The following is a 26552-nucleotide window of genomic DNA, read 5'->3' on the forward strand; positions in this document are numbered from 1 at the left end:
CTAAGAAGGTCCTGAATAATAGGTTGTAGGCCCAGAAGAGCTTTTGTGGACAGGGGGCATTGAACCTGATTGGGGAATGTGTTGGGATCTTTGAGATGAATGTTAACTGGTGTGCAGGAAACCGTGGAGGGGGTGTGAGTATCCCATACAATCGGGTCAACCAGGTTCGTAGGTAAGGGGTCCTTTTTAGCGTGGTATTTCATGTCAGCCTCACAAGTGGAGCAGAATGGCCAGTCTTCTACCAAAAGGGCCAGAAAAGATGAACAGGCCGATTCTGGGGCCTGACTGATGCCAGGAGCCCGGATGTTGATTGTTGTATTGAATTTAGAGAGAATATCTCGGCCGAGCAAAGGAGCTGGACATTGGGGCATAACTAGGAACGTCTGAGGGAATGGGAAGTTGTCTATGGAACAGAGGAATAGGGGAGTCTTTCCTGGATAGATGGTCTTTCCTCCTACCCCGGCAATAGGAGAGGTGGACGGCACTGTTTGCCCCCAGAATTCTGTCAGGACTGAGAAGGTAGCCCCGGTGTCCAGGAGAAAGTCAACCTTGAGTCCATCCACCTGAATCCGCGCCCTGGGTTCCAGTCTATTGATCTATTGATCGTTATGGCTGGGGACAAGGACCCAAGTCACCGCCAATCGATTGCCATGCCCAAAGGTCAGAGGGTTCCCTGGCCATAGGCCTCCTATGGGATCTAGGACAGTCAGAGCCCCAGTGACCTTGTTGTTGACATTTAGGGCATGGGGTACGCGGAGTGCGTGGTGCAGGGCATGCCCTGGCCCAATGTCCCTCCTTGCCACACTTGAAGCAGGCACCCAGGGGAGGTTTTGACCTGCGGTGATGGGCGACCCGAGAAAGCACCCTGCAGGGCCTGGGCGAGGTTTTTTTTTTTTTTTTTTTTTTTTTTTTTTTTTTTTTTTTTTTTTTTTTTAAAGAGAGAGTGAGAGAGGAGAGAGAGAGAGAGAATTTTTAATATTTATTTTTTAGTTCTCGGCAGACACAACATCTTTGTTTGTATGTGGTGCTGAGGATCGAACCCGGGCCGCACGCATGCCAGGCGAGCGCGCTACCGCTTGAGCCACATCCCCAGCCCCAGTGGGCGAACTTTTTTTAGTTTGGCCCAGATGTCGGGGTAGCTCTGTGAGAGGAAATATGTCATAAGGACATGACGGCCATCTGGGGTTTTCGGGATCTAGGTTAATCTCTTGTAATTTTTGGAAATTGACGGCTTTACGTGCCGCTTTTTTGAGCCCAGCAATAATACATGCGGAGAATCGGTCCCTACTCTGTATGCCAGCTTGTGTGTTATAATCCCAGTCGGGAGTCTGATCTGGGGCAGCAAGTGGCCCCGGAGGGTGATTGGGATTAACTCGGTGAGTTTCATCTGCATGGGCTCTGGCAAGTTCCCAGTCTCTGGTACGTTCCTCAGGGAGGAGAGTATTAGCCAATAACATGTATATATCATGGTGAGCGAGGCTATAAGCCTGGAGGACCCACTGAAACTCTCTTCTGTGGTGAATGAGCCCAACATTTGCTTGAGTTGTGTGAGGTCATTCATAGAGAACAGCTTAATCATGTAGAGGCAGGTAGTGAAGGTAGGGAGAGGTGAGATCCTTCTCTTGGAAGGACAAAATGAACTTGAGTGCTGTCCCTTCAGAGGTTTCAGGACTCACCTCTCCCTACCTTCACTACCTGCCTCTACATGATTTAAACCCACATGTTGGTGGGACATAAAACAAGGAAAAAAAAATAAGTCTGAGTGGTTGGGAGAAGTTTATGAAGGCTAAACTGTATGTTTATGTCTTATCTCTGAAGCTGATGACAAACTTACGATATTTACTTCATTAATAATTTATTTTTACATCAGTTATTTTGAAAAATGTTGAAACATGAAAAATATATTAAAGAAATGAAATACATAGTTAAGTAGTTCATATAAGACATAAGGGTGGGGGGAGAAGTAATTCTAAGAGCTTCCAGGAGTTGGAAAGCAAATGTCCTGCAAAAGAAAAAAAAATTTAAATTGACATAAGAAATCTATCTACCTGTCTATCTTTTTATCTATTTATGTTTGTTTTTTGTTTGAGATGGGATTTCACTGTGTTGTCCGGGCTGGTTTTAAACTCCTGGGCTCAAGTGATCCTTCCCCTCAGCCTCCTGCCTAGCTGGGGCCACAGGCATACTCCAGCTACATGAGACTTAAACAATACTGGTGCAGAAAGATGTTGTCAAAGTACCGCCAGACTTCAAATAACTTGGAAACCACAATATCTTATAAGTCCTACCCTCAAGTATGGAAGAGAAACAAAGATATGTTTGGGCATTATAGAAGTGATATAGTTCCTGCCAAACACTTTATCTGAAGGTATTTAGGGAAGAATCTTCCGACCGAGAAAAGAAACAATAATAAAACAAAAGGGATGGGGCAAGAAAAAAAATTGGTCATAGTTGTTGTAAAGAATGATCTGAGGGGCTGGGGCGGTGGCTCAGTGGTAGAGCATTTGTCTAGCACACGTGAGACACTGGCTTCCATCCTCAGCACTACATAAAAATAAACAAATAAATAAACATATGCTGTCCATTCACAACTACGAAAATTTAAAAAAATTAAAATAAAATATTACCAGATATTAAAAAAAAGAATGATCTGAAGCAATCCAGAGTCAAGCTCTTGTAGGTGGACAAATTTGCCAAGAGAGTAGATTTCAGGTGCTCTTGTCATGAACATATCAAGGTAACTTTATATGAAGAGATGGATAAGTAAACTTGCTTGAATGTAACAGTCATTTCATTATATATATAAAAAAAGTCATGTCGTCCACCTTAAATATGTACAACAAAAACAAGAAATTCAAACCGAATGACTAAAAGTAAAGACTGTGAATTTGCCAGGAGACTAAATACAGGTATAAAATTCACAAGGGGGCAAAACTTCATAACTGTTCTACACAGGGGTACATAAGTACACCAGTTTAGCCAAAAGTAAAAGAAAACCATAGAAACCATTAAGTGAAGAAATGCTTTTAGTTGGGGGTAAGGGACGAGCCTATCAGGGCAGGCAGAGAGGAGGCGTCTAAAGTCCTGGCCATCTTCTATATTTTAGGTACTCGAATGTGCATTTAATATACACATCCCTAAAAGAATATTTTTTTGTGTGTATGATATATAAAGTTGAATATCAAGGAGTAGAAAAATAAGATAGGGGGCTGAGTTTATGGCTCAGCGGTAGAGCGCTCACCTCGCACGTGTGAGACCCTGGGTCCAATCCTTAGCACCACTTAAAAATAAATGAAAAAAATAAGATAGGTAAATGTGAACTAAAATAACAGAGAGAGCCTTGACAATAGCAGATAAAGAGTTGGAGGCAAAACTGTCATAACATATGGAACTAATTGGGGTATTGCATGCTTGGAAAAATAACAGCCAAAAATATTGACTATGAAAATGTGTGAACCTAAAAATATTTTTCTTTTTATATATATATATTTTTAAAATTGTCAATGGACCTTTATTTCATTTATTAATTTATTTGTATGTGGTGCTGAGAATCGAACCCAGTGCCTCACACATGCTAGGCAAGCTCTCTACCATTGAACCATAGCCCCAGCCCAAAATATTTTTCTTAATATATATAAACTCACAACTGACAGACTATAGTCAGAAATATAATTCAAAAATCTATCCACACTACACAGAGTTTGATAGACAAAAATAAACAAAAATGTAAATTTGCAGAGCATAGAATCCCTGACTGCAGGGGTTGTGTGTGAGTCTGGCAGGTGTTCTGGTTTTGATATGAGATGTCCTCCAAGCGCTCATGTGTGAGACAATGCAAGAAGATTCAGAGGTGAAATGATTAGGTTATGAGACCCTTAACCCAATCGGTGAATTAATCCCCTGATAAGGATTAACTGAATGGTACCTGTCGGCAGGTAGGGTATGGCTGAAGGAGCCGGGTCCCTGGCAGCATGCCTTTGGGGTATATATTTTGTTCTTGCAGAGCAGATCTCTCTCTCTCTCTGCTTCTTGGTGGCCATGTCCTGACTGACTTTCTTCTGCTATCTTATTCTACCTTGAGGCCCAAGGAATGCAGCTGGCCATCTATGAACTGAGACCTCTGAAACCATGAGCCACAATATAAACTTTTCCTCTCTAGTTGTTTTTGTCAGGTTTTTTTCTTAGTCAGAGAAGTAAAAAAGCTGACTAAAATGCCAAGCAAGTGATTTGTCTTTGCTTCAGGGAGAACTCATAAACATGCATATGGATGTGGGTATTCCCTGGGAGGAAAGTTGTAGGTGGCCCCAGATAATAAAATTAAAGACAAAAAAGGAGACATTGCAATCGATATCATAGAAATGCAAAGGATCATTTAAGATTCGTATGAACAACTATATGCTAGCATATTGGAAGAAATGCATAAATTTCTGGATGTACATAACCATCAAACTTGAACTACAAGGACACAGAAAACCTATAGACAATTAACAAATAATAAGATTGAAACAATAATAAAAAGTCTGTCAGGAAAGAGAAACCAGGGCTAAATGGCTTCAACTGCTCAGGTTTATCAAACTTTGAAAGAAAAGCTAATGCAATTCTTCTCAAATTATTTCATAGAAGTAAAAGGAAGGGAACCCTTCCAGGTAAGAGGCCAGCATTGCCCTTAAAACAAAACCAGACCCAGACACAACAAAAAAGAAAACTATAGACAAATATCCCTGCTGAACATAGGTACAAAAATTCTCTACAAAATACTAGCATATTGAATCTACAGCATATCAAAAAATCACCTTGGACTTATGCCGCAGTCTGGCTGGGCATAATTCAGGAGCCACCTGTCAAAAGAAACGAACTTTATTTTTAGAACTACAAACGCCAAACAAAACAGCTCCTCAGGAAAAACCCTCAGAGCCCAACTGCCACCACCGGCTTCCCACAAGCCTCTCACACAAAAACAAGCCTCATCACCTCCCACAATCCTCCTGCTCTTGAGGCTGATTGGCTGGGTTGTGTGGGCGGAGCCAAAGAAGTCCCCCAATGAGCAGCTCCGTGGAGGAGCCAATCAGGTAGATGTTGCTGGGGCCGCTGTGAACCAATCATCAGCTGGCAGTCTGATTGCTGGCAGCTGGAAGTTTGCTGGGGCTCCTTTGACTGTGGCTCTCAACAGACTTATCCCAGGAGTGCAAGGATGGTCCAACTTAGACAGATCAATAAATGTAATACATTACAGCAACAGGATGAAGGATAAAAATTATATGATCATCCAATTGGTGCAGAAAAAGGTTTTGATAAAATTCAACATTCCTTTAATGTTAAGATTCCTGAATATGTTAGGTATAAAAGGATCATACCTCAACATAACAAAGGTTACATAGAACAAATTCACAGCCTATTGGACCACATGGGGAAAAGGAGAACACATTTTTTGTCTAATATCAGAAACAAGACAAGGGTGTCTACTTTCATCACTCCTATTCAATATATTACTTGAACTTTTAGTCAGAACAACCAGGAGAGAGAAAGAAAAAGTAGGAAGAAAGTTAAATCATCCTTGTTTGCAGGTGATATGATTTGACATGGAGGAAAACCTAATGACTCCATCAAAATACCATTAGAATTAATAAATAAATTCAGTCAAGTTGCAGGATACAAAATCCATATAAAAATTGTAGCATGTTTATACACCAATGGCAAATTTGCTGAGAAACAAATCATGAAAGTGATCCCATTCACAATAGACACACACACACACACAAAAAAAAAAAAAAAACAAGACTTAGGAATAAAATTAACCAAGGAAGTGAAAGACCTTTACAATGAAAATTACAAAGCAATGATGAAAGAAATTGAAGACACACACACACACACACACACACACACACACCTTTTATGTTTCATGCATTGGAAGAATTAATATTGTTAGAATCTCTGTAGTACCCAAAGTGATTTACAGATTCAATGAAATCCTCATTAAAATATAAATGGCCTTCTTCACAGAACTAGAGAAAACAATCCTAAAATTCATATGTAAGCACAAAACAGTCAAAACAATAATGAGGAAAAAAAGAAGAAAGCTGGAGAAATCAACATACTTGATTTTAAGATACACAACAAAGCCATTAGAATAAAAACAGCATGGCACTGGCCTAACCTAGACACACGGACCAGTGGAACAGGACAGGAATCTCAGTCTCTTCAACCAGTGGTGCTGGGGAAATGGATATCTGTATGTAGAAGATTGAGTCTTGACTTCTCTCATCATATACAAAAATTTGTTCAAAATGAAAACTTTGAAATTACTAGAAGAAAGCATATGGGAAACATTTCAAGACATCAGTGTAGTCAATGATTTTTTAAAAATATATTTTTATTTATACATGAACATAATACCTTTATTTATTTTATGTGGTGCTGAGGATTGAACCCAGTGCCCCACATGTGCTACGTAAGCGCTCTACCACTGAGCCACAACCCCAGCCCTGATTTTTTTTTAGATAAGACCCCCAAATCACAAACAACAAAAGCAAAATTTGACAAATGAGATTATCAGACTAAGTAGTTTCTATTCAGCAAAGGAAGCAATTGACAAAGTGAAGAGACAATATAAAGAATGGGAAAAATGGTCAACTATTCATCTAAGGAAGGATTAGTGTCCAGAATACACTAAATATGTGTATTAAAGAAACAACAACAAAAAGCAAGCAATCCAGTTTTAAAAATGGGCAAATGATCTGAAGTTCTCAAAAATACAAATGGCCAACAAACAGATGAAAAAATGTGCCATGACTTTAGTCGTTAGGGAAATGCAAATCAAAACTGATGAGCTATTTTGTCCCCTACCCCCACCCCCACCCTGTCGTTAGGGTGTCCATTATAAAATACAAAACCAAAAGCAAAATGACAAATGAAGGTAAGGATATGGAGAAAAGGGCACTGAACAATGTTAGTGAAATGCACATTAGTGTAGCCATTATGAAGAACAGCAGAGAGCTATGCCCGTTTTTATGGTATATTATTCACAATAACTAAGCTATGGAGACAACCTGGATACTCATGAACAGATAAAGAAAACGTGATCTATCTATATAATGAATTACTATTTTGCCATAAAACAGTGAAATCCTGCCCCTTTTAGTGGATGGAATCAGATGACATTCTGTTAAGTGAAGTGGGTCACAAAAGGCCAAAGGCTGCATGTTCTCACTCACGTGTAGATGCTGGAAAATCAACCTGAATTCAGAGCAGTGGAGAGGGTGCGGGGGTGGGGGTGGGGGTGGGCAGTGGGCTGGAGTCGTTGGATAACAGGAACCAAGACCCAGTCAGGTGGAAGTGATGGGTCTTAGTGTTCTACAGCACAGTGGGGTGACCGAGACTCACAGTGACCTGTTGAGTAGCTCAAAGGTTCCAAACACAAGGGAATGATAAGAAGATGGACAGGTTCATCACCCTGATTAGATCAGTGTGTGTCCTATGCGTGCATTGAGGTATCACACTGTCATCAATATGCACAATTATCACAGGCCCATCAAGACATTTTTAAGAATGTATAGCATTTAATGATTTGATCATTACACACTGTAAAGTCCATAAATAGGTCCAATTAAAATAACAATGAATAAAAATCAAGACCCTCACACATTCCCTTGAGACCCAGATTAGCCCATGCATTTCCATACATCAGAAGAAGACAAAGAATTGAAGTCAGTGAAGAGAATTCTTGTATCTTACGCACATTTCTAATCCTAAAGTAACTGGCTTATGCCATGAGAGTAGCAGTTGTGTCCATCCTATCTCCAATGGAATTGTAGAACGAGGAGTAGAGGAGTAGGACGAGCTCCCGGGTGTTGGTTCCAGCAGGACCTCCAGTTGTCCCATTCCCAGGTGGCAACATCAGTCAGCTGCAGCGAAAGGTAGCTGCATGGGTGTGGTCATGGGCTGGACGGTACTAGAAGCATCAACTGTAGATTGTTCAAAAACTAGAGACAGATTGTCATGAAATGTGAACTGATCATTAATTTTCGTTACTGGAGATTTGGGAGAAGTGTCCCAATCCCCTAAATCAGATGTGATGTCCTCTATTTGGATCAAGGGAGGCTGCGGCTTTCGAGTGAATTCTGAGGGGAACACTATGGGAATGCAGCACGAGAGCTTGTTCTTACAAAGAATTATGTACCTCTCGTCATCTAAACATCGTGATCTGCAGAATCCAATATTATTCTTCCAGCATCTTGGTTGAGACAAGCCGCCTGCAGGGCATAAAATAAAAAATGCAGGTCAAAATTTTAATGCTAGCATCAGCTTAACCATTTTTCACTCATTCATTCAAGAATTTACAACTACTCACTCCCTTGCCATCTAGACTAATAGATGACAGGCACTAAAAGCCATTGAGAGAAGCAACAAGAAAACACGAAGTGTGTATTAAAACTTGTGCTATGTGCCTTTGAAGAAATTGGGAAGGGAGAGGAAGAGAAAAAGAGAAAAAGAGAGGAGACAGACATTTAAAATATTTGCATTTACAGCTAATATTTTAACCGAGACAAGAAGGAGGAGAATGAGCCCGCAGAACACAGGGGAGGCACAGACTGTCTTAGGAAAGGAGCGGCAATGCTGTCTCAGTGTTGGAGGAGCTGCTAAGTGTACTCGTGGTACCCGAAGGGTTCATAAACTGGAAGTATTATGGGCAAAGAGCAGAGGATCCCCAAATGAAAAGAACGTGTCATAGCGGGATCAGATTCCCCAGTTCCTTTAGATATGTATTAATGTTTTTCCAGAACATAACATGAGCTCTTTCTTTTTTTATGGCTGAGTAATATTCCATTGTGTCTTCAGGATTCCACGTGGAATTTAGATGAGGGACAAGAAAGAGTGGAATCAGGAAGAGGTACTGGGAAGGCTTCTTCCAGGTGTGACGTGTTGGTGGTTCTGACTAGGACTGTGGAAGTTATTGTAGATAGAATAGGACAGATTATTTGCTTGGGGACATATCACATAAGATATTCCTAGGATATCGAAAAGGCAATTGAATGTACCAGTGGGAAATCAGAATAGAGGTTTCGACAACAGATATAAATTCTGGAATCATCGCTTAAGGTCAGCATTTAAACTATAGAAATGGGTAAAGCCATTGGAATAATTTGAGAAGAACGAAGGCTGGACTTCTTATTGTTTTTTGTTCTTTTTAGTTCTAGAAGATAGTAGAGTATAATTTGACATATTTATACAAACACGGAGTGCATCTTATTCTAATTAGGATCTTGTGGTTGTACATGATATACAGATTCACTGTGGCATATTTATATATGCACATAGAAAAGTTAAATCAAAATAACTCCCCTGTCTTTCCTATTCCTGTTCCCCTCCCTTCCCTTCATTCCCTTTTGTCTAATCTACTGAACTCCTATTCTCCCCTCCCCTGGGGTGTGTCAGCCCTCACATGTCAGAGAGAACATTAGATCTTTGTTTGTTTGTTTATTGATTTTTTTTAAAAAAATAATGAATGTTGACAGTGGTACCAGGAACATGTTCCTCTTTCAATTTTTAAAATTCGCACAGGGTAGGGGCAAGTCGCACTAAAAGGGAGCACCACAGAGAGGAGGAGGGGGAGGAGAGGGGAGGGGAGGGGAGGGGAGGAGCTGGAGGATTGAAGACAAATGTCAGAACAAAATAGGAAAGTGTAGGAAAGAGGGGAGTCATGCCCCTCAGAGAAATGCAATGGGATTCCTGAGCAGCCTGAGTGTTCATCCGGAGAGTGAGATGTGACTCTAAAGGGGACCTCACGGGCTCTGCGGTTCCATCGTTCATCAAGCACAGGACACAGTCATCCTGCTCCAGCCAACTGCCCAGGGTACCTGGACTCAAAGGTTCTAGCAGAGGAAAGAGCTAAGCAAGGGTTCAAGGTGGGGTGGGGATAGCAAGTGATTTTCAAAACAGCCTTGTGGGCAGGTAATACGATCATTACCCAGGTGGCCCGTATTAAGCTCGCAATGATTTGATTCATATTTCCTCCCCTGGGAAATAAATGGTCACCCAACTTCCTCAATTATCTATTTTAATATTTGCTATTTTTACCAGCTCCCTTTTATCTTGCACTTCATGGAATTTTCTGGAAGTTTCCAGTCTAGACCTTCCATCTCTTTCTTCCGAGACAATCATTAACCTTGCTTCTTCATTTCTTGCTGCTATGAAAATGTTATCTTTTGCCTTCTTCCCAAATATTTGGGACAGTCAGGGACCTACTTCCCAGGAGAAGCAAGACCCCTTCAAATTAAAAAAAAACAAAAAACAAAAAAAACCAAACCAAGTCAGCCCTAGTCTTATACAGGGTGAAGAGATGCACCCGAAAATTAGGAGTCCGAAGTAGACCAGTCTTTAAAGATCTCAAATGAAGTAGCACACCAGGAGATGGGGGTTGAAGAGGCCATCTGTGTGGTCTGCAGAAGTGCCCAGAAGCCACAGCCAGACAGGACACGGTCTGAAAAATCAAACCCACCGATACAGAACGATAGTTTGCCCTGTTCGGAAAACAACATTAGGGACTTTCCCAGTTGATAAGGGGCAAATTCCAGGTGGCAAAGGACAAAATCATGCATAGAACAGTTGCTAAAGTAGCCTGTGGTTATCTTCATCAGCAGAGTAGCAAAATCACACCCAGAGTGGGCACTTGAAATGGCAGTGAGGCTAGCATCCCGTGAAGAAGCTTGACACAGGACACAGGCCAGCTGAACTCCAGCTCTACAGGAGAGGACATACTCCACGATGCCATTTGTCCTTTGTTTGAGTCAGCCTGGGATTTCTGGGCCCCAGTGCTGTCTCCCTTTTGCTTAAGCACAAGAATGAAAAGCCTTATTTCCCCCCAAGTTGTGCCTTTATTTGATTCCTCTGGTGGTGGCCACCAGAACTCAGTGGGGACAACTCTGTGCTTGCAATCTCAGTCACCTGATCTCTTCTGTGCCCTTCTCACACTCTGTCGATTCTTCTGGCCTTTGTTGCTGTCTACCTCTTTTTAATGATTCCCTCCAGATTTGCAGTCCAGGATTCAGCCACACGCTCAACAAAGTTGTTGTTGTTGTCTTTCTTTTTGGTACTGGAGGTTGAACCCAGGGGCCCTTAACCACTGAGCCACGTCCCCAGCCCTATTTTGTGTTTTGTTTAGAGACAAGGTCTCACTGAGTAGTTGCTTAGCGCCTTGCTGCTGCTGAGGCTGGCTTTGAACTCGCGATCCTCCTGCCTCAGCCTCCTGAGTTGCTGGGATTACAGGTGTGAGCCACCACGCCCAGCTTGATGCAGCTTATTCAACAGGAGGTAGCACTGGTCTCTGTGGCAAGGTGACAGTTCAGCAACTTGAAGAAGGTGAGGGGATTAGTCACACAGGGATGTGGAGCAAATGCATTCCAAGCAAAGGATGCAGACCTCCATGGGTGGAGCAGGTTTGAGGACTAAACTAGGACGACAGTAGTAGAAGATGAGGTGTGAGAGGTCCCAGGCTCTGGACACTGCTGTGCATGAAGAAGGGGCCATCTCAGAATTAGGGGCAGAAAAAGTACATGATCTGACGTTCATGTAAGCAGGTCCCATACGATGCTATCTTGACAACAGATGTGGTGAGTAGGGGTGGGACAGAGACCCACGAGGAAGCTGCAGCAGTCACACAGGTAAGAGATGCTGGCGACCCGAGTCAGTGTGATACCTGTGCAGGGGGAGGAGCCGCTGGACTTGGGATGTCCTTTGTAGATTAGGCTGCTTGGTAGAAACGGGTGGTGTAGCAATAGAAATATCAAAGATAATTCAAGAGTTTGGCTCCATCCACAAAAAGATAGTAATTAGGAGTAATCCCTAACTTACTGGATTTTTCCCCCTAGATTGACAGTCGTCAGTTTTTCAAAACTCTGCAACAACCTGGAACCTGTCCTATGTTATTAGGACAGGGGATCTTTATCACCCATATCTCAAAACCCAAATATTTAGAAAATATGAATGGTGATGGTCTATTTTCAGACAGAGAAATCATCTGGCCAAAGCATAATCAGGTATAGAATCAGCCAGCGTCAACTGAAATACATTTATTGATAGATATCCAATGATTGACAGGTTAGCTTGGTAAAAAATTTGCTTCAGAAACCACTCAATGCTTTATCACCTAAAAACATATCATGCAGCTCAGAGAGACTAAATCATTAAATTTCAAAGCAAGACCTAGAAAGAAAAATAAAAATGAAACTACATAAATCAAGAGGAATTCAAACAGATCCTCCAAAATAAAATGGCAAAATAGGGAGAAACAGACTATTTGTAGAAAAGTTGAAATATATAGTGAGTTGTATTGGAAGTTTGACTTCTCTATTTCCCAAAGATATAAATGAAAATTAAATAATCCAATATAATCTTTCACTCATGGGATTTGCAAATATTTTGAATTTGATAGTACATTAAAGCAGACAGGAAAATGTCTTTCTAGGAATTTTATGTTGATTGCTTTATGGACAAGAAAGTTTTTATTATCTACTCTAGTATTTTAAACTTATTTATGCAGAAATAGTTGGGATATATAACTTACACAGCATCCATTTTATGAAATTTTATATAATCATTAAAATACAATTTTTTGAAAAATATTTGGTAAATGGGAAAATACCTCCGATGCAACGGGAAATTTATAAATAAGCTATACATTTTTATTCAAATGATAAACAGAGAAACTAAAGGAGGGCCATGGCCCAAAACTTTATTCTTCCTTCCTTCCAAAGTTTCAGCAAATAGTTCATAATCAGAAATGAATTGTCGATATGAATTGTTTAGTTCACTCACTACATCAACGTGCGCACAAGATGGCTCATTTATAATCACTTCATGGAAGTGGAAAACATCTTTCTAAGCAAATTATAACACCGTTAAGATTTAAAAATCAATGAGAAGGAGTTCAGAAATCTTGTGGGATAGATGTTCAAAGTCATTCCCAATTAAGGGGCCAAGAAGATGACACCATTTTCACCTATCAGACTATAAAACTTGGAAGCATATAATAGAAAAAACCCTGATAACCTGGTAAGTTTCTGGAAGCTGACCCTCTCACAGCAGCTGACAGGAGTCAGTCTGTAGCTTTTCATTGGACAGTTTGGCAGTGTGTGTGAGTGTGTGTGTGTGTGTGTGTGTGTGTGTGTGTGTGTGAGCATGCGTGCACGTATGGTCCATTTCTGGGTCAAAAGACATATTTGTTTACGAATTTTCTGGCAGAATTGTTTGTGAAAATAAAAAAAATCTGCTTTACAATAGTAGTGAAGCAATTAAATAAAGAGATCCACTCCTCTCCTCAAGATTTCATCTGATAATTAAAAATAACAAGCTAGGCTTATTATTAAGAAATCACTAAGACATGTTGCTTGTACATTTCAGAACAACCCACGTGGTTCATTTACAACTGCATTTTTTAAAACTCTGAAGGGTATAAACATGTTCAGACAGATGCACATACACCACCACCCGACCATGCATATCTGCTAGGACCTCCAAGAAATTATTCACATTGATTGATTCTGGAAAAAAAAAGAGACCACTCCATGCTCTATCACCTAAAAACACATAATAAAGTATTCTTCCTTTGATGTTTATTTTTTAGTTGTAGTTGAACACAATACCTTTATTGTATCTATTTATTTTTATTTGGTGTTGAGGATTGAACCCAGGGCCTTGCACATGCTAGGCGAGCGCTCTACCTCTGAGCCACAACCCCAGCACCCAGGAGTTAGTATTCTTGAGTAGAAGAGTACTTTCATTTCCTTAATTTTACATAATCCTATCAATTGCCTGATGCAAGAGTCAATTGCAAGTATGATTTTTCAATAAAATAGGTCATTTTCAAAAGTAGCGTTGTTAACAAGAGGGAATAAGCTCTTCACCTTGACCTAAAATTGGAAGCTCCTCATTGGCCACTTGGCCCTCCACCCTGTCTTCACTCCTCTCATTCCTTCTTCTCCCCCCAAACTTAAATGTTGTCTCTTCCACGGGCAGAATCTAGAGTGTCCGTGGACTTGTCTACCATATCTAACATGAAAATGAGGGCCTGCCTCTGAGGTATTTTTAGGACCAAGACGAATTCAAGATGGTAGGACGCATTGGACAAAGGGGACACAGGAAAGAAACAGAAGTGAAGTGGGGGGCAGCTAACACCAGATGGTCGTACAGACAGCGAGGACAGCTCAGGGCATTCTTGGCGTTTGGAGAGCGCTCTGTAGGCTTCCACCAGTTCTCAGGGAGCAGGGGCAGCTGACACAAGGCCACTTCTCTTCTTCTAGATCGCTCCAAGGCTTTTTCTGTGGGACTCTCTTTCCCCCTCAAGACACTAGGAGAGCCTCGGTGCAGCAACTCTCCTAACTCCACGATTGCTACTTTATAGGTCCCATTACCTGTGGTCACCTGAATGAGCAATCCACACACAAGGAAGGTGGGCATCAGGAAGCGCATAGCTGTGGTGGAGGAGGCTCTGTGTCCTGAGGAAGCCGAGCACTGTTTGAGCAGCTGGGACTCCAAGTGGTTATCTTTACTGGCTTATCATGGGTGATGAACCAGAGAGGGCAAGCATGTCATGCCACCCAGATCACCAGACCATTGATTTACATCATGGAACCTGCGTGACACGGCAATGCCTCAACTGAAGCCCTCTGAGATGAGAGATGAGATAAGGTCACACAGAACTGCAGGGTCTAAGCAAAGAACCCTCACAAGGAAGCACTGAAACCAAAGCTGGGTCCAGGGCTTCTCCTCTGTCCACATGCGGCACCTGATACATACCAAGTCATAGTAGAAGAGTGTGTGATGACCACTGGCAGCAGACCAAGAGTTGACAATATCCAGTAAAGTACTGTGTTTTCTTCTGGGAGTTAGCCCATTATGAATCCTCTTGAAATAAGGAAGACATTTTTTTTAACTGCTAAGTTCTTAAGACTCTACTACTGATGATGAGGGGAAGGAATCTGGAATGAGGAGTGAAAATAGGAAAATAGATTAAAAATTATTTTAGTTGTAGATGGACATACCATATCTTTATTTATTTTTATGTGGTGCTGAGGATCGAACCCAGTGCCTCACACATGCGAGGCAGGCGCTTACCCCTGAGCTACAGCCCCAGCCCCAGAAAAACAGACTTTATTTAAGCTGCTCAGCTCTGGGCAGCCAGGAAGGAGAGAGAAGAGAAGGGACCGAGTAGAAGATAAATTCTTCCAGGACATGCCCCTGTTACCGACTCCCTTCAACTAGGTCCCACCACCCAGGAGTCTATTCAGCTGTCAATGCACCAATCTACCAAGTGGATTGATCCACTGATAAGGTCAGAGTCTCCTGAGCGGATCGTTGGCCAGAGCCCACCTCTCAACCTTGCTGCATTGGGGACCAGGCTTGTAACACAGCTTTTGGGGACATTCCAGATCCAAACCATAAGACCCTCATTCAGAAATACCTACTGAAAAGACGTTGGGAGAGAGGAAACATTTAAATTCAATGATTTAAAATTCCACATTAACAATTCATACATGTATCAAGACATCTGATGGTACACCACAAAAATGTTCCATTTTTATGTTGTCATGTAACAGAAAAATTTTTAAATAAAAATGGGTAAGGTCTAACATAAAAAAATAAAAAAAAGAGATAAGAGAAATAAAGGAAATTTAAACCCAAAACAAACAGAAGAAGTTAAATATTAAAAGTCAGAGCAGAAATTGTGACATTGTATAGACACAGTGACAATATTTAGTAAGTCTACTCAAGAATAGCCTTCTTCCTTTTATATCTCTCTATATATTTATAATTTCTTTATAGCTATCAAAATAAAATATTGATTCTTTTTAATGGTAAAAAATTTAGTGTGTGTGTGTATGTGTGTGTGTGTGTGTGTGCGTGTGTGTATAATGATTGAACCCAGGGGTGCCTAACCACTGAGCAATACCCCCAGCCTTTTTTATTTTTTATTTTGAGACAGAGCCTTGCTAAGTTGCTGAGGCTGGTCTTGAACTTGGATCCTCCTACCTTAGCCTCCCGAGTTGCTAGGAATACATGTGTGTGCCACCAAGTCCAAATAATAATTTTAACAAATATAGAAATATACTGTGCTCAGAACCAGATCTTTAAGTTTATATATTATAAAGTCTCAAACCAAAAATTTTAAAAATGAAGCATTTTCAATCACATATTGAAATATTATAACATATTATTAATGTTGATGTTTTCTTTTATATCAAGATAGTTTGAGAGGGCAAATTATTATGTTCTTATAGTAATAAAATGGTGTTTAAAATGTTTGATTATATTTTTACTTACAAAAAGATATAATGGCATTGAAAATAGGAAAACCATAGAGAAAAGCCAATAAAACCAAAAGCTGGTTCATTGAAAAGACACACTTGATAAATCTCTAGTCATGCTAAGCAATAACAAAAAAAAAAAAAAGAAGAAGAAGATTCAAATTACCATTACCAAGATTGAAAGATTTTCACCACCTATCCCTTGGACATTAAAAGAGAAACAATGAATACAATGAATTATATATCCATGTTATTTATTAAACAGATGAAATAAACCAATGCCTTGAAAGATGCCCAAACACTGAAATAGATAACCAGAATAATTTTATGCATAATGAAAGAAGACAACGCAATAGTTCAAAATCTCCCAAAAAGAAAACTTCAAGGCCCAGATGATTCCACTCTTGAATTACAATAGTAATGATACCAACTCTACACAATATCTTCCAGAGACCATGAGAAAGAACTTTTTTTGAGATCGGTATTACCCTAATAACAAAACTGGACTAAGTCTTTACAAGAAAATGAACTGCAGACCAGTATCTCTCATGAACACAGGGGTGAGAACACTTAACAAGACATTATCAAAAGAATCCTGTAGCATATAAAAAGCAATTTAGATTCATCTCAGGATTGCTGCACTGGCTCAATGTTCATAGTCAATATAATCCACCATACTAACAGACGGAAGAAGAAACAACTATGTGAGCATGTTAATAGATTCAGAAAAATAAAATTCAACAAGTGTTAATGCTCATTCAAAATAAAAAACTTTTAAAAGCCCCCAAAATCTAAGGCTAGAGGGACATGTCACTAACCTAATACATAATACGAAAAAATATTGCAGAGATGGCATCATCTTAAGGGAAAGGGACTAAACATTTGCCATCTAAACACCAAGAACAAGGAGCTGGGCTGTGGTGCACGTCTGTAATCCCAGCGGCTCGAGAGGTTGAGGCAGCAGGATGGCGAGTTCAAAGCCTGCCTCAGCAATTTAGCGAGGTGCTAAGCAACTCAGTGAGACCCTGTCTCTAAATAAAATACAAAAAAAATGGGGCTGGGGATGTGGCTTAGTGGTGGAGTGCCCTTGAGTTCGATCCCCTGTACAATAAATAAATAAATAAATAAATAAATAAAATAATAAGTGCTGTATCAGAAGCCTTAGCTAGTTCAGTGAGAAAAGAAAAATTAAAAATTGGAAAGGAAGAAATAACATTAATTTTATTGACAGATAAAATGATTATTTATGCCCCCAAAGAATCTGAAAAATAACATAAAACAAAAATTCCTGGAATTATTTAGCAAGGTCCCAGGTTCCAAATCAAAATTCAAAAGTGAATTGTTAGCCAGGTGTGGTGGTACATTCCGGTAACTCCAGACACTCAAGAGATTAAGGTAGGAGGAGCACAAGTTTGAGGCCAGTCTGGGCAACTTAATGAGACCCTGTCTTAAAAAAAACAAAAAACAAAAAACAGGCTTGGGAATACAGCTTAGTGGTAAAGTGCACTTACCTAGTATGCACAAGGCCCTGGGTTGACCCCCAGGACTGCTACATAAATAGAATAAATAAATAAATAGAATTGCTAGAAAGATATCCCCTGTTCATAGACTGTAAGGCTTAAAAAAATCTTGTTAAAAGTATAAATACCATCAAATTATCTACAGATTCAATGCCATTTGATCAAAATCCCCAAGATTTTTTGCAGAAATAGGGAAAAATCCTAAAAATTCCCAGGGAATCCAAGGGAACTGATTAGCCAGAAATTTTTGAAAAAGAAGAACAAAGTTGGAGGTTTCCTACTTTCTGATTTCAAAACTTAATATAAAACTAAAGAATTTAAATCTTAATACAGAGTTAAAATGCTCAATGTAATAAAAAAAAGCATAAAGTATTCAATATGGAGCTAACATAAAGAGAAGTATAGAACAATGGAATAAAATAAGGAGCCGATAAGGAATCCTCACATAAATGGTTAAATGATTTTTGACAAGGGTGCCAAAACTCTAAAAGACAACATGGGAGAAAATCTTCATGAAGTTGGATCTGGCAAAGATTTCTTTAGTTAAACAAAAAGCACAGGAACAACCAAAAGAGAGATTGGGAGATTCAAGATGGCTGAGTAGAGGGGCCCAGCACTCATCTCCTCTACAAAGAAGAATCCAAGCAATGGTGGTGTAGCTGCATTTTGAGGTGGGTGCCCATGGTAGAATACTGGAAATCAGCCAGGGAGAAACTAGAAACTTGAAAGGTTTAGAGACCTTAGACAACAGCATAAGGAAAACAAAACTTCCCAGCAGCTGTTACCCCAGATCCATAGTCAGGGGAGGGGGAGTCTCCCCTTCTCAGGGGTAAGGGTGAAAGATAAAGCCCCAGCAAACTCTGTCAATGTGGATGCCAGCATTCTGAGCTACAGTTCTCACAGTCTTGCTGCCCAAGTGGCTAAGTGATGTGAAATCCACTTTGAAAAAGAATCTCACGTCAACTCCCAGCAACCCCCAGGGTGTGGCACCCAGGAGCCGTCTTGAACCAGGACACCACAGTCTGAGTTTGGCTGCTCTAGAGGTCAGAAACCTTGCATATTGCCATCTCTGGGACCCCACAGGCACCCCACTGTGCTGGCTTGAGAAAGGCTACTTTGGGAACCCAACTTGTCCCCGCAGAGAGATAATGACCTAAGCCCACTGGGTGCCCTGCTGGTTGGGGACACAGAGGAGAATGGAAAGATCTGCCCTGGAGAACCAAGAGATCAGGGTCTTGCCTTCTGAGGCCAAGGCTGTGGCCAGCTGCAGGTGGACTTGAACCAGTGCTAGGACTGAAGGCAGGCGCCACACAGTTCCCGCCGCCCTCCCCTCTGCCTGGCTGCCTGTTACCAACAGGAGGAGGAGCAAGCACCATGACTTTCATTTCAGTTCATGCTCCAGCGGCCTCGAGCACCTCTGTGATCCCAGCCCCCTGCCTCCAGGGATGCATGACCAAAGGTGCCGCACCCCTTGAAAAACTTTGCTCAGCTCTGGTTGGGCTCATTCTTGCCAGTGGGCACTGTCACCAAAGTGGCAGAGAAGAGCACCATGGCTCCTGCCACCCCTCCGACATGGCTCCTACTGCTGCCCTGCCCCCACACCTGGTCAATCACACACTGCTGTCAAGACTGGTTGTGACGGTGCTGTGGTTACTGTCACTGCATTTCCTGGTGTAGCACCTGGGCCTGTCCCCCTGCCTGGCTAGAGGACTAGGGCTTCGGGTGTCTCACCACTGCTGGGGCTGCCAGTGCCAGAGGCCCTTGCTAGGAGCAGAACTAGCATCAGTGGTGCCCAGGAACCCCCACTGCCTGAGAGGGTCCAGTACTCCTATTACCAGAGCTACACAGTGAGCTCCTCTTACAATAGCAGCTCCCCACACGGTTTCTGTCTGCGTCACAGCTGCCTGAACAGCTAGAGTGTCCCCACTCTTGTGTGGTCTGTAGAGGCAGTGGGCCTCTCTGATTCTGCCAGGGCACACACCGTGACCAAAGTCATCAGCCACAACTGAAGAAGATATAGGGAGGAGACACTATGGTGCCCAGCTGGAAATAAAGCCAATTGCATAACGAGCTGACAGCCAAGATACATCTCCAGGTAAAGGATAGTTACTCAGAAGGCTGCCCCATAAAAGTGACAGACATCCAGCAAATAGGGAAATCTGAATATAGGAGCAGAAAAAATATGAAAAAAAAGGTAATATGGTACCTCCAAAAGAACATAATAGCAACAGATTTCCGGCAACAGATTCCAAAGAAATTGAAACACTGGAATGCCTGATAAATAATTATATAAAAAGTTCAACAGGGTCCAAGAGAATACAGACACATAATTAAGTGAAATTAGGAGGCAGAATATGAGTGAGGAATTCAACAAAGAGATGGAGATTTTGAAAAAGAATCAGAGAGAAATTTTGGAAGAACTCAGTAAGTCAAATAAAAATACAGTCAAAACACACCCAAGAACAGACCAGATTGAGTGGAAGAGAGGATATCTGAACTTGAAGGTCAGTCTTTTGAGGAATCCCAGGTGAATAGAAAAGAAAAAAATTTAAAAAGAAAAAAATGACATATGGGATGTCATTAAATAAGCAAACACCTGTATGTTTTGAACAACCAAAGGCAAGAAGAAAAAAATTAAGGGCACAGAAAAATTACTGAATTAAGTAAGCAAATGGCAGAAAACCTTCCTAATCTTGGGAAACATATGGACAACCAAATCAGAAGGCTTCTAGGACCCCAGATAGAAGCTACCAGAAAATATCTTCAACACAATATATTCTAATCAAACTGTCGGTCAAAAATATGAGACAAACAAAAAAATTCTAAAATCTGCAAGAGAAAGGGGCCAAGTCACATATAAGGTCATCACCATTAGACCAACAGCACATTTTTCAACAGAAACCCTACAAGCTAGGAAGGAATGGTAGGACCTAGTCCAGGTCCCGAAAAACATAAACTACCAGCAAATATTAAGACTATTCTTCAGAAATGAAGAAGAAATAAAGACCTTCCAAGACAGGCAAAACCCCAGGGATTTCATGACCACCAGACCAGCCCGAACAAAAGATGTGTAAAGGAATCTTACACTCAGAAGTGAAAGACAGGTAACAGGTGAAAGTGTAACTCCCACTAAAAGAGTAGATACACAAAAGGGAAATAGAAAATAATCGAACATTATCAGAGCAGTAAACCATCAAACCACAGAGATGAACCAGAGAGGAAGAAAAGAACCAAGAATATGTAAAAACAATTGGAAAAAAATAAACAAGATGACAAAAGTTAAGTCTTTACCTATCATTTATAAACTTGCCCGTAAACAGACTTCTCTAATGAAAACAGACTGGCTGGATGTATTAAAAAAATTGTCCCAATTCTACACTGACTATATGATACTCACCTTGCTATCCCACTCCTCAGTTTATACCCAAAGGACTTAAAATCAGCATACTACAGTGACGCAGCCGCATCAGTGTTTATAGCAGCTCAATTCACAATAGCTAAGCCATGGAACCAACCTAGGTGCCCTTCAACAGATGAATGGATAAAGAAACTGTAGTACATATATACAATGGAATATTACTCAGCCTTAAAGGAGAATGAAATCATAGCATTTGCACATAAATGTATGGAACTAGAGAATATCATGCTAAGTGAAATAAGCCAAACCCAAAATACCAAAAGCTGAATATTTTCTCTGATAAGTGGATGCTGATCCATAGTAGGGCAGAGGGAAGAATGAAGGAAATTTGGCTTGTATAGAGGGGAGTGAGGGAAGGGGTGGGGTTTTGGGGATGGGAAGGACGATAGAATGAGACAGACATTCTTACCTCATATACATGTATGACTCCTGGGGGTGTCTCTGCACCATGCACAGCCAGAAGAATGAGAAGTTGTGTTCCATTTGTGTACAATATGTCAAAATGTATCCTACTATAAAATTAAAAACAGAAAAAGAAAGAAGATACTCACTTCACCAGTAAATAGACCTAAAATGAACAGATGAAAATGACAGTCCAAGCCAATGAAATCCCAGAATGAGCCTGAGGGTCTGTGCTTGTATCTAATAAAATCGACTCAGAGACAAAGAAGGTCACTGTGCAATGACCCAGGGATCAATTTAACAAGAAGATCTGACTGCGAATCTCTCTGCACCTAATGTGAGAGCCCCCCATTTTATAAAATAAATACCCCTAAACCTCATGGGAGAAATAGGCTCCAACACAACAGCAGGAGGGATTCCAACACTCCACTTTCACTGATGAAAAGATCATCCAAACAAAACAAAACAAAACAAATCAATAAGCATCCAGCTATGCTCTAGTCCAAACAGACCTAATAGACATTCATTCAACAGCTGCAGACGGTATATCCTTTTAAGCAGAGTGTGGAATTCTGTCTGGAATAGACCATATGTCAAACTACAAAACAAGTCTTTTTTTTTTTTTCATTTTGTAAATGAGGTTTACTTAACACACTTATTTCTCCATATTACATATTTGGAATATATTTGGAAGCTTTTACAAATTTAAGATGTTCTCTCCCCCCCTTTTATTGGCACATTATGAAAAAAACAAGTCTAAGCACAGTTTTAAAAATAATCAAAATCGTATCTTGTATCTTTTCTGATCACAATGGAATAAAACTAGAAGTCAACAACAAAGACAATTTTAGAAATATACAAATGCATGGAAACCAAACAAGACACCTTTGAAAGAACAGTAGGTCACTGAGGGAAAGGGAAGGATGGGAAATTGAAAAATTTATTGAAACAAATGAAAATGGAAATACAACATAACTCAAAAGACTACTACACAATGCAGAAAAAGAAACAGAAACTCAAGGAATAAATGTCAAAAGGACCTGAATAGACATTTTACCAAAGAAGACATGTACAGGTAGAGAAAAATGGTGTTCAACCTACCAATCATTGGGCTGGGCTACAGCTCAGAGACAGAGCACTTGTCTAGCATGTATCAGGCCCTGGGTTCAACCCCTAGACACACACACACACACACATAATAATAATAATTCCAACTCACCGATCATTAAGGGAATGCAAGATAACCAGCATTGGAGGTGATAGTAGAGCAAAGGAAACCCTTGTATATTGGTGGAAATGAGAAATGGTGCAGTCACTATGAAAAACAATATGAAAGCTCTTAAAAAATAGATTTATCGTCTGATCCAGCAATCCCACTTCTGAGTATCTATTCAAAAGAATTCAAGTCAGGACCTAGCATATGTGCATTCTTACATACATTGCGTCAGTATTTATATTAGCCAGGATTTGAAAGCAGCCCAATGCCCATCCAGAGTCAAATGGATTTTTAAAAATGTGATCTCCACAAACAGTAAAACAGTATTCATTCTTAACAAAGGATGAAAATTCTGTCATTTGCAACAACACAGATGACTCTGAAAGTCATTAGGTGAAGCAAATATGTCAGTTACAGGACAGGGCTGTATGATTCCACTCATATGAAGTATCTAAACTAGCGACACTTACGGGCACATAAGAAGGAATAGTGTTTGCCAAAGGCTGGAGCAGGTAGGAGGGGTAGTTGTCGTGCAGTGGGTTTAAAGCTGCATTTCAACATGATATGTAAGCTCTGGCAACCCGCTGCAGCAGTGCCTGTAGTTAAGCGTATGGTATTGTGCACTGAGAATTTCTGGACAATAAATATTATCTTAAAGGTTCTTACCTCCACAAAAGTAAAGAGACCCAAAGAAGTTTGGGGAGGTGATGGATGCATTTATTACCTTGACTTTGTTGATCATCTCACAGGAATATACATATTTTCAAACTCATGCATATGCTGTCTATGCAGTTATTTGCATATAATCTGTATCTCAAAGCTGTGAACAGAGAAAAAGGGAAGCATCAGAATACAGAGACAGACAAAAACGTCACCACTCCAACCAAATACCACAGAAAACACTGCATTCTAACCACCCCACCTGCCAGCAGAGAACCTCCTGTTACTGCCAGATAGTCTGTGCTAACAGTGGGATGGATGGTGGATGCTTTGGCTCAGAGCAGCTTGTGTGGGAACCACATTCCCAGACGCCAGTGGAGATCTTGTGAACATACCGGACTTTTAACCTGTGCCCCGCACACCACTCCTGCTTCTTGCTAAATCGGAGTCAGAGAGGCCTGGTGGACAGTCAGAACGTTAATGGCATTCCTACCTTTGTGTCAGAAGAGACCATCCCAGGGTGGGAGCAGTGAAGGTCCAGTGGAATCCCAACCTCTGCCGCTCTGTATCCACGAGCGTCCCCCATTCCCAGCTGTCGGCAGAGGCTGAGTAAAGAATCTATAGTCCACCTGACCTGGCATCAAAAATGCAATGGCCCTTTCCTCTAAAAAGCACTGGACAGAGGCTTGCTAAGACATGGTTCAGTAAAATCCAGACTGTCATAACATGCTACCCAAAGGTCTGCATTTCAATAATTTAAAAAAAATCACTAGAAATTCTAAGAACAAGGAAAACCACAAATTGAATGAGAAAGGACAATCAAAATATGAGTACAAAGACAAGATGTTATAATTACTCAACAGGATTTTAAAAATTACCATCACCAAAAATGCTTCAACAAGTAGTCATGAATACATGTGAAACAAATGAACAAACAGATTCAGAAATTTTTATTTAACATAATGCTGGAATTTCTTGCTAGTGTGGTAGGACAGAAAAGGACATAAAAGCCATATAGATGAGGAAAAATAACACCCCTATTTACAGATGACAAAATGGTCTCTACAATAAAAACCTAAGGAATCGAAAAGAAAATTCCTAGAACAAGTGAATTCAGCAACATTGCAGAATGCAAGATGAACATACTGAAATAAAAGCTATTTACTTAGCAACAAATGTAAGAAGACTCGAATTAAAGATAAAATACTATTTATAATCACTTCAATGAAAATTAAATACCTAGGTGTATACCTAAAAATCACGCACAAAACTTATGGGATGAAAACTACAAAACACTAATGAAAGAAATCAAAGATGATCTAAAGAAAGAGACGAACGTATTATGTTCATAGATTGGGAGATTATTTACAGTCAAAATGTCAGTTCTTCCCCAACTGATATACAAGATTAATGTAATTCTTTTCAAAATCCCAGCAAGGTGTTTTTTTATGCATAAAACCTTATCCTGAAGATATATGGAAAATTACTAAAACTAGAATAGCCCAAATCAATCTGAAAATGAAGTGGGAGGAATCACTCTTCCCCATAGTGAGGCTTACCTTGGAGTGAGAGTCAGGAGGATGCGGTATTGGTGGAGGCTTAAATACTGAACAGTACCTCCCCCAGAGAGAGGTTTTGTGCCTCAGCTTGTGGAGGCCACCCTTGAGCCCGAGACTCTCTTTCCTGAGAAGAGCACCTTTGTTTTCCTGGGGACCTCGGCACACGCTGGGAAGTCTATGCTAACCCTGTGATTGATGGTGGGATGCTCTGGGCCATTTGGTTGCAGTCTGACCCCTGGGGTGCTGGGGCCTGAGGTCAGCCATGCGTGGTGGTCAACCACATTTCTGTAAACATGTCCTGGACTCGAGGCCTGGGTGAGCGCCCCGGCTGGCAATGCCTACTGTACTGGCACGTGGTTGTGGGAAACAGGTCTTGCCTGCTCAGCTCGGCTGGGAGAGAGACGGCCATTGGAGGCTCTGCCCCCTGCTTTCTGCATCCTGCCCCAAGTGTCTTCCTGCTGCTGATGTTTATCTGTGTTTTTCTCTGTTATAAATGATAATCGTAAGTAGAATGGCCTTTCTGAGTTCTGTGAGTCCTACTGGCAGATTAACCAATAAGCCCCGGGGTTGTCTTGGGAGCCTTAAACCAGTGAGGGGGATCTTGGAGATCTCTGAACTTGCAGACACGCAGATCAATGAAATAGAAGAGAGAATACAGAAATAGGTCTCCCAAATGCAACCAATGGATTGATTTTGATCAAAGTACAAAATCAATTCAATAAAAGAAAGATGGTCTTTTTAACAGCGTCAGAACAACTGGACTACCTACAGGGCAAAAAACAAAACAAAACAAACAAACAAATAAAACACACAAACACACACCTCAATCTAACTCAGTCTAAAACCTTGCACTTTAAAAATTAATTCAAAATAAACCATGGATGTAAATTTCGGACCTAAAGCTTTGTGAAGAGTTCTTATACATAACACCAAGAACATGATTCTTAAAGAGCAAACACTAAATTGTACTTCACCACAATTAAAAACTTTAGTAAGTAAAACTGTCATTAAAAACCCTGTGAAGAGAATTGAAAGGAAGGCTGAGATAAAGAGATAATCAGCAAAACACATATCCATCAAAGAACTCATACCTTAAGGAAAGACCTCTCAAAATTCAATAATTAAAAACAACCCATTTAGGGCTGGGGATGTGGCTCAAGCGGTAGCGCGCTCGCCTGGCATGCGTGCCGCCCAGGTTCGACCCTCAGCACCACATACAAACAAAGATGTTGTGCCCGCCGAAAACTGAAAAATAAATATTAAAAAAATTCTCTTTCTCTTAAAAAAAATGAAAAAAATACCCATTTAGAACCTGGATGAAGAGAATAACAGACATTTAGCCAAAGAGGATAAATTGATACCTAAGTATATGCAAAGATCCTCAGCCTCAGGGATAGACACAATAATCTCAAAAGGCTACATACTGTAAGAGTCCACTTAAATAACATTCTCCAAATTGGGAACTTGTAAAGATGGAGA

At 40.6% G+C, this 26552-nt stretch overlaps 1 protein-coding gene across 1 annotated transcript; it reads right to left on the bottom strand.

The window, feature by feature from the left end:
- Positions 1 to 7359: 7359 nt before the first annotated feature.
- On the bottom strand, positions 7360 to 21985 carry Defb125 (defensin beta 125). Its single transcript, XM_078051573.1, has 3 exons — positions 21646 to 21985; positions 14406 to 14972; positions 7360 to 8249 (listed from the first exon to the last, which is right to left on the bottom strand). The coding sequence occupies exons 2-3, from the start codon at positions 14461 to 14463 to the stop codon at positions 7894 to 7896; spliced, it is 414 nt and encodes a 137-aa protein (XP_077907699.1). The 5' UTR covers positions 14464 to 14972; positions 21646 to 21985; the 3' UTR covers positions 7360 to 7893.
- Between the last annotated feature and the right edge of the window lie 4567 nt (positions 21986 to 26552).

This window comes from Ictidomys tridecemlineatus, chromosome 5 (assembly GCF_052094955.1).
Source record: "Ictidomys tridecemlineatus isolate mIctTri1 chromosome 5, mIctTri1.hap1, whole genome shotgun sequence".
Classification (NCBI taxonomy): domain Eukaryota; kingdom Metazoa; phylum Chordata; class Mammalia; order Rodentia; family Sciuridae; genus Ictidomys; species Ictidomys tridecemlineatus.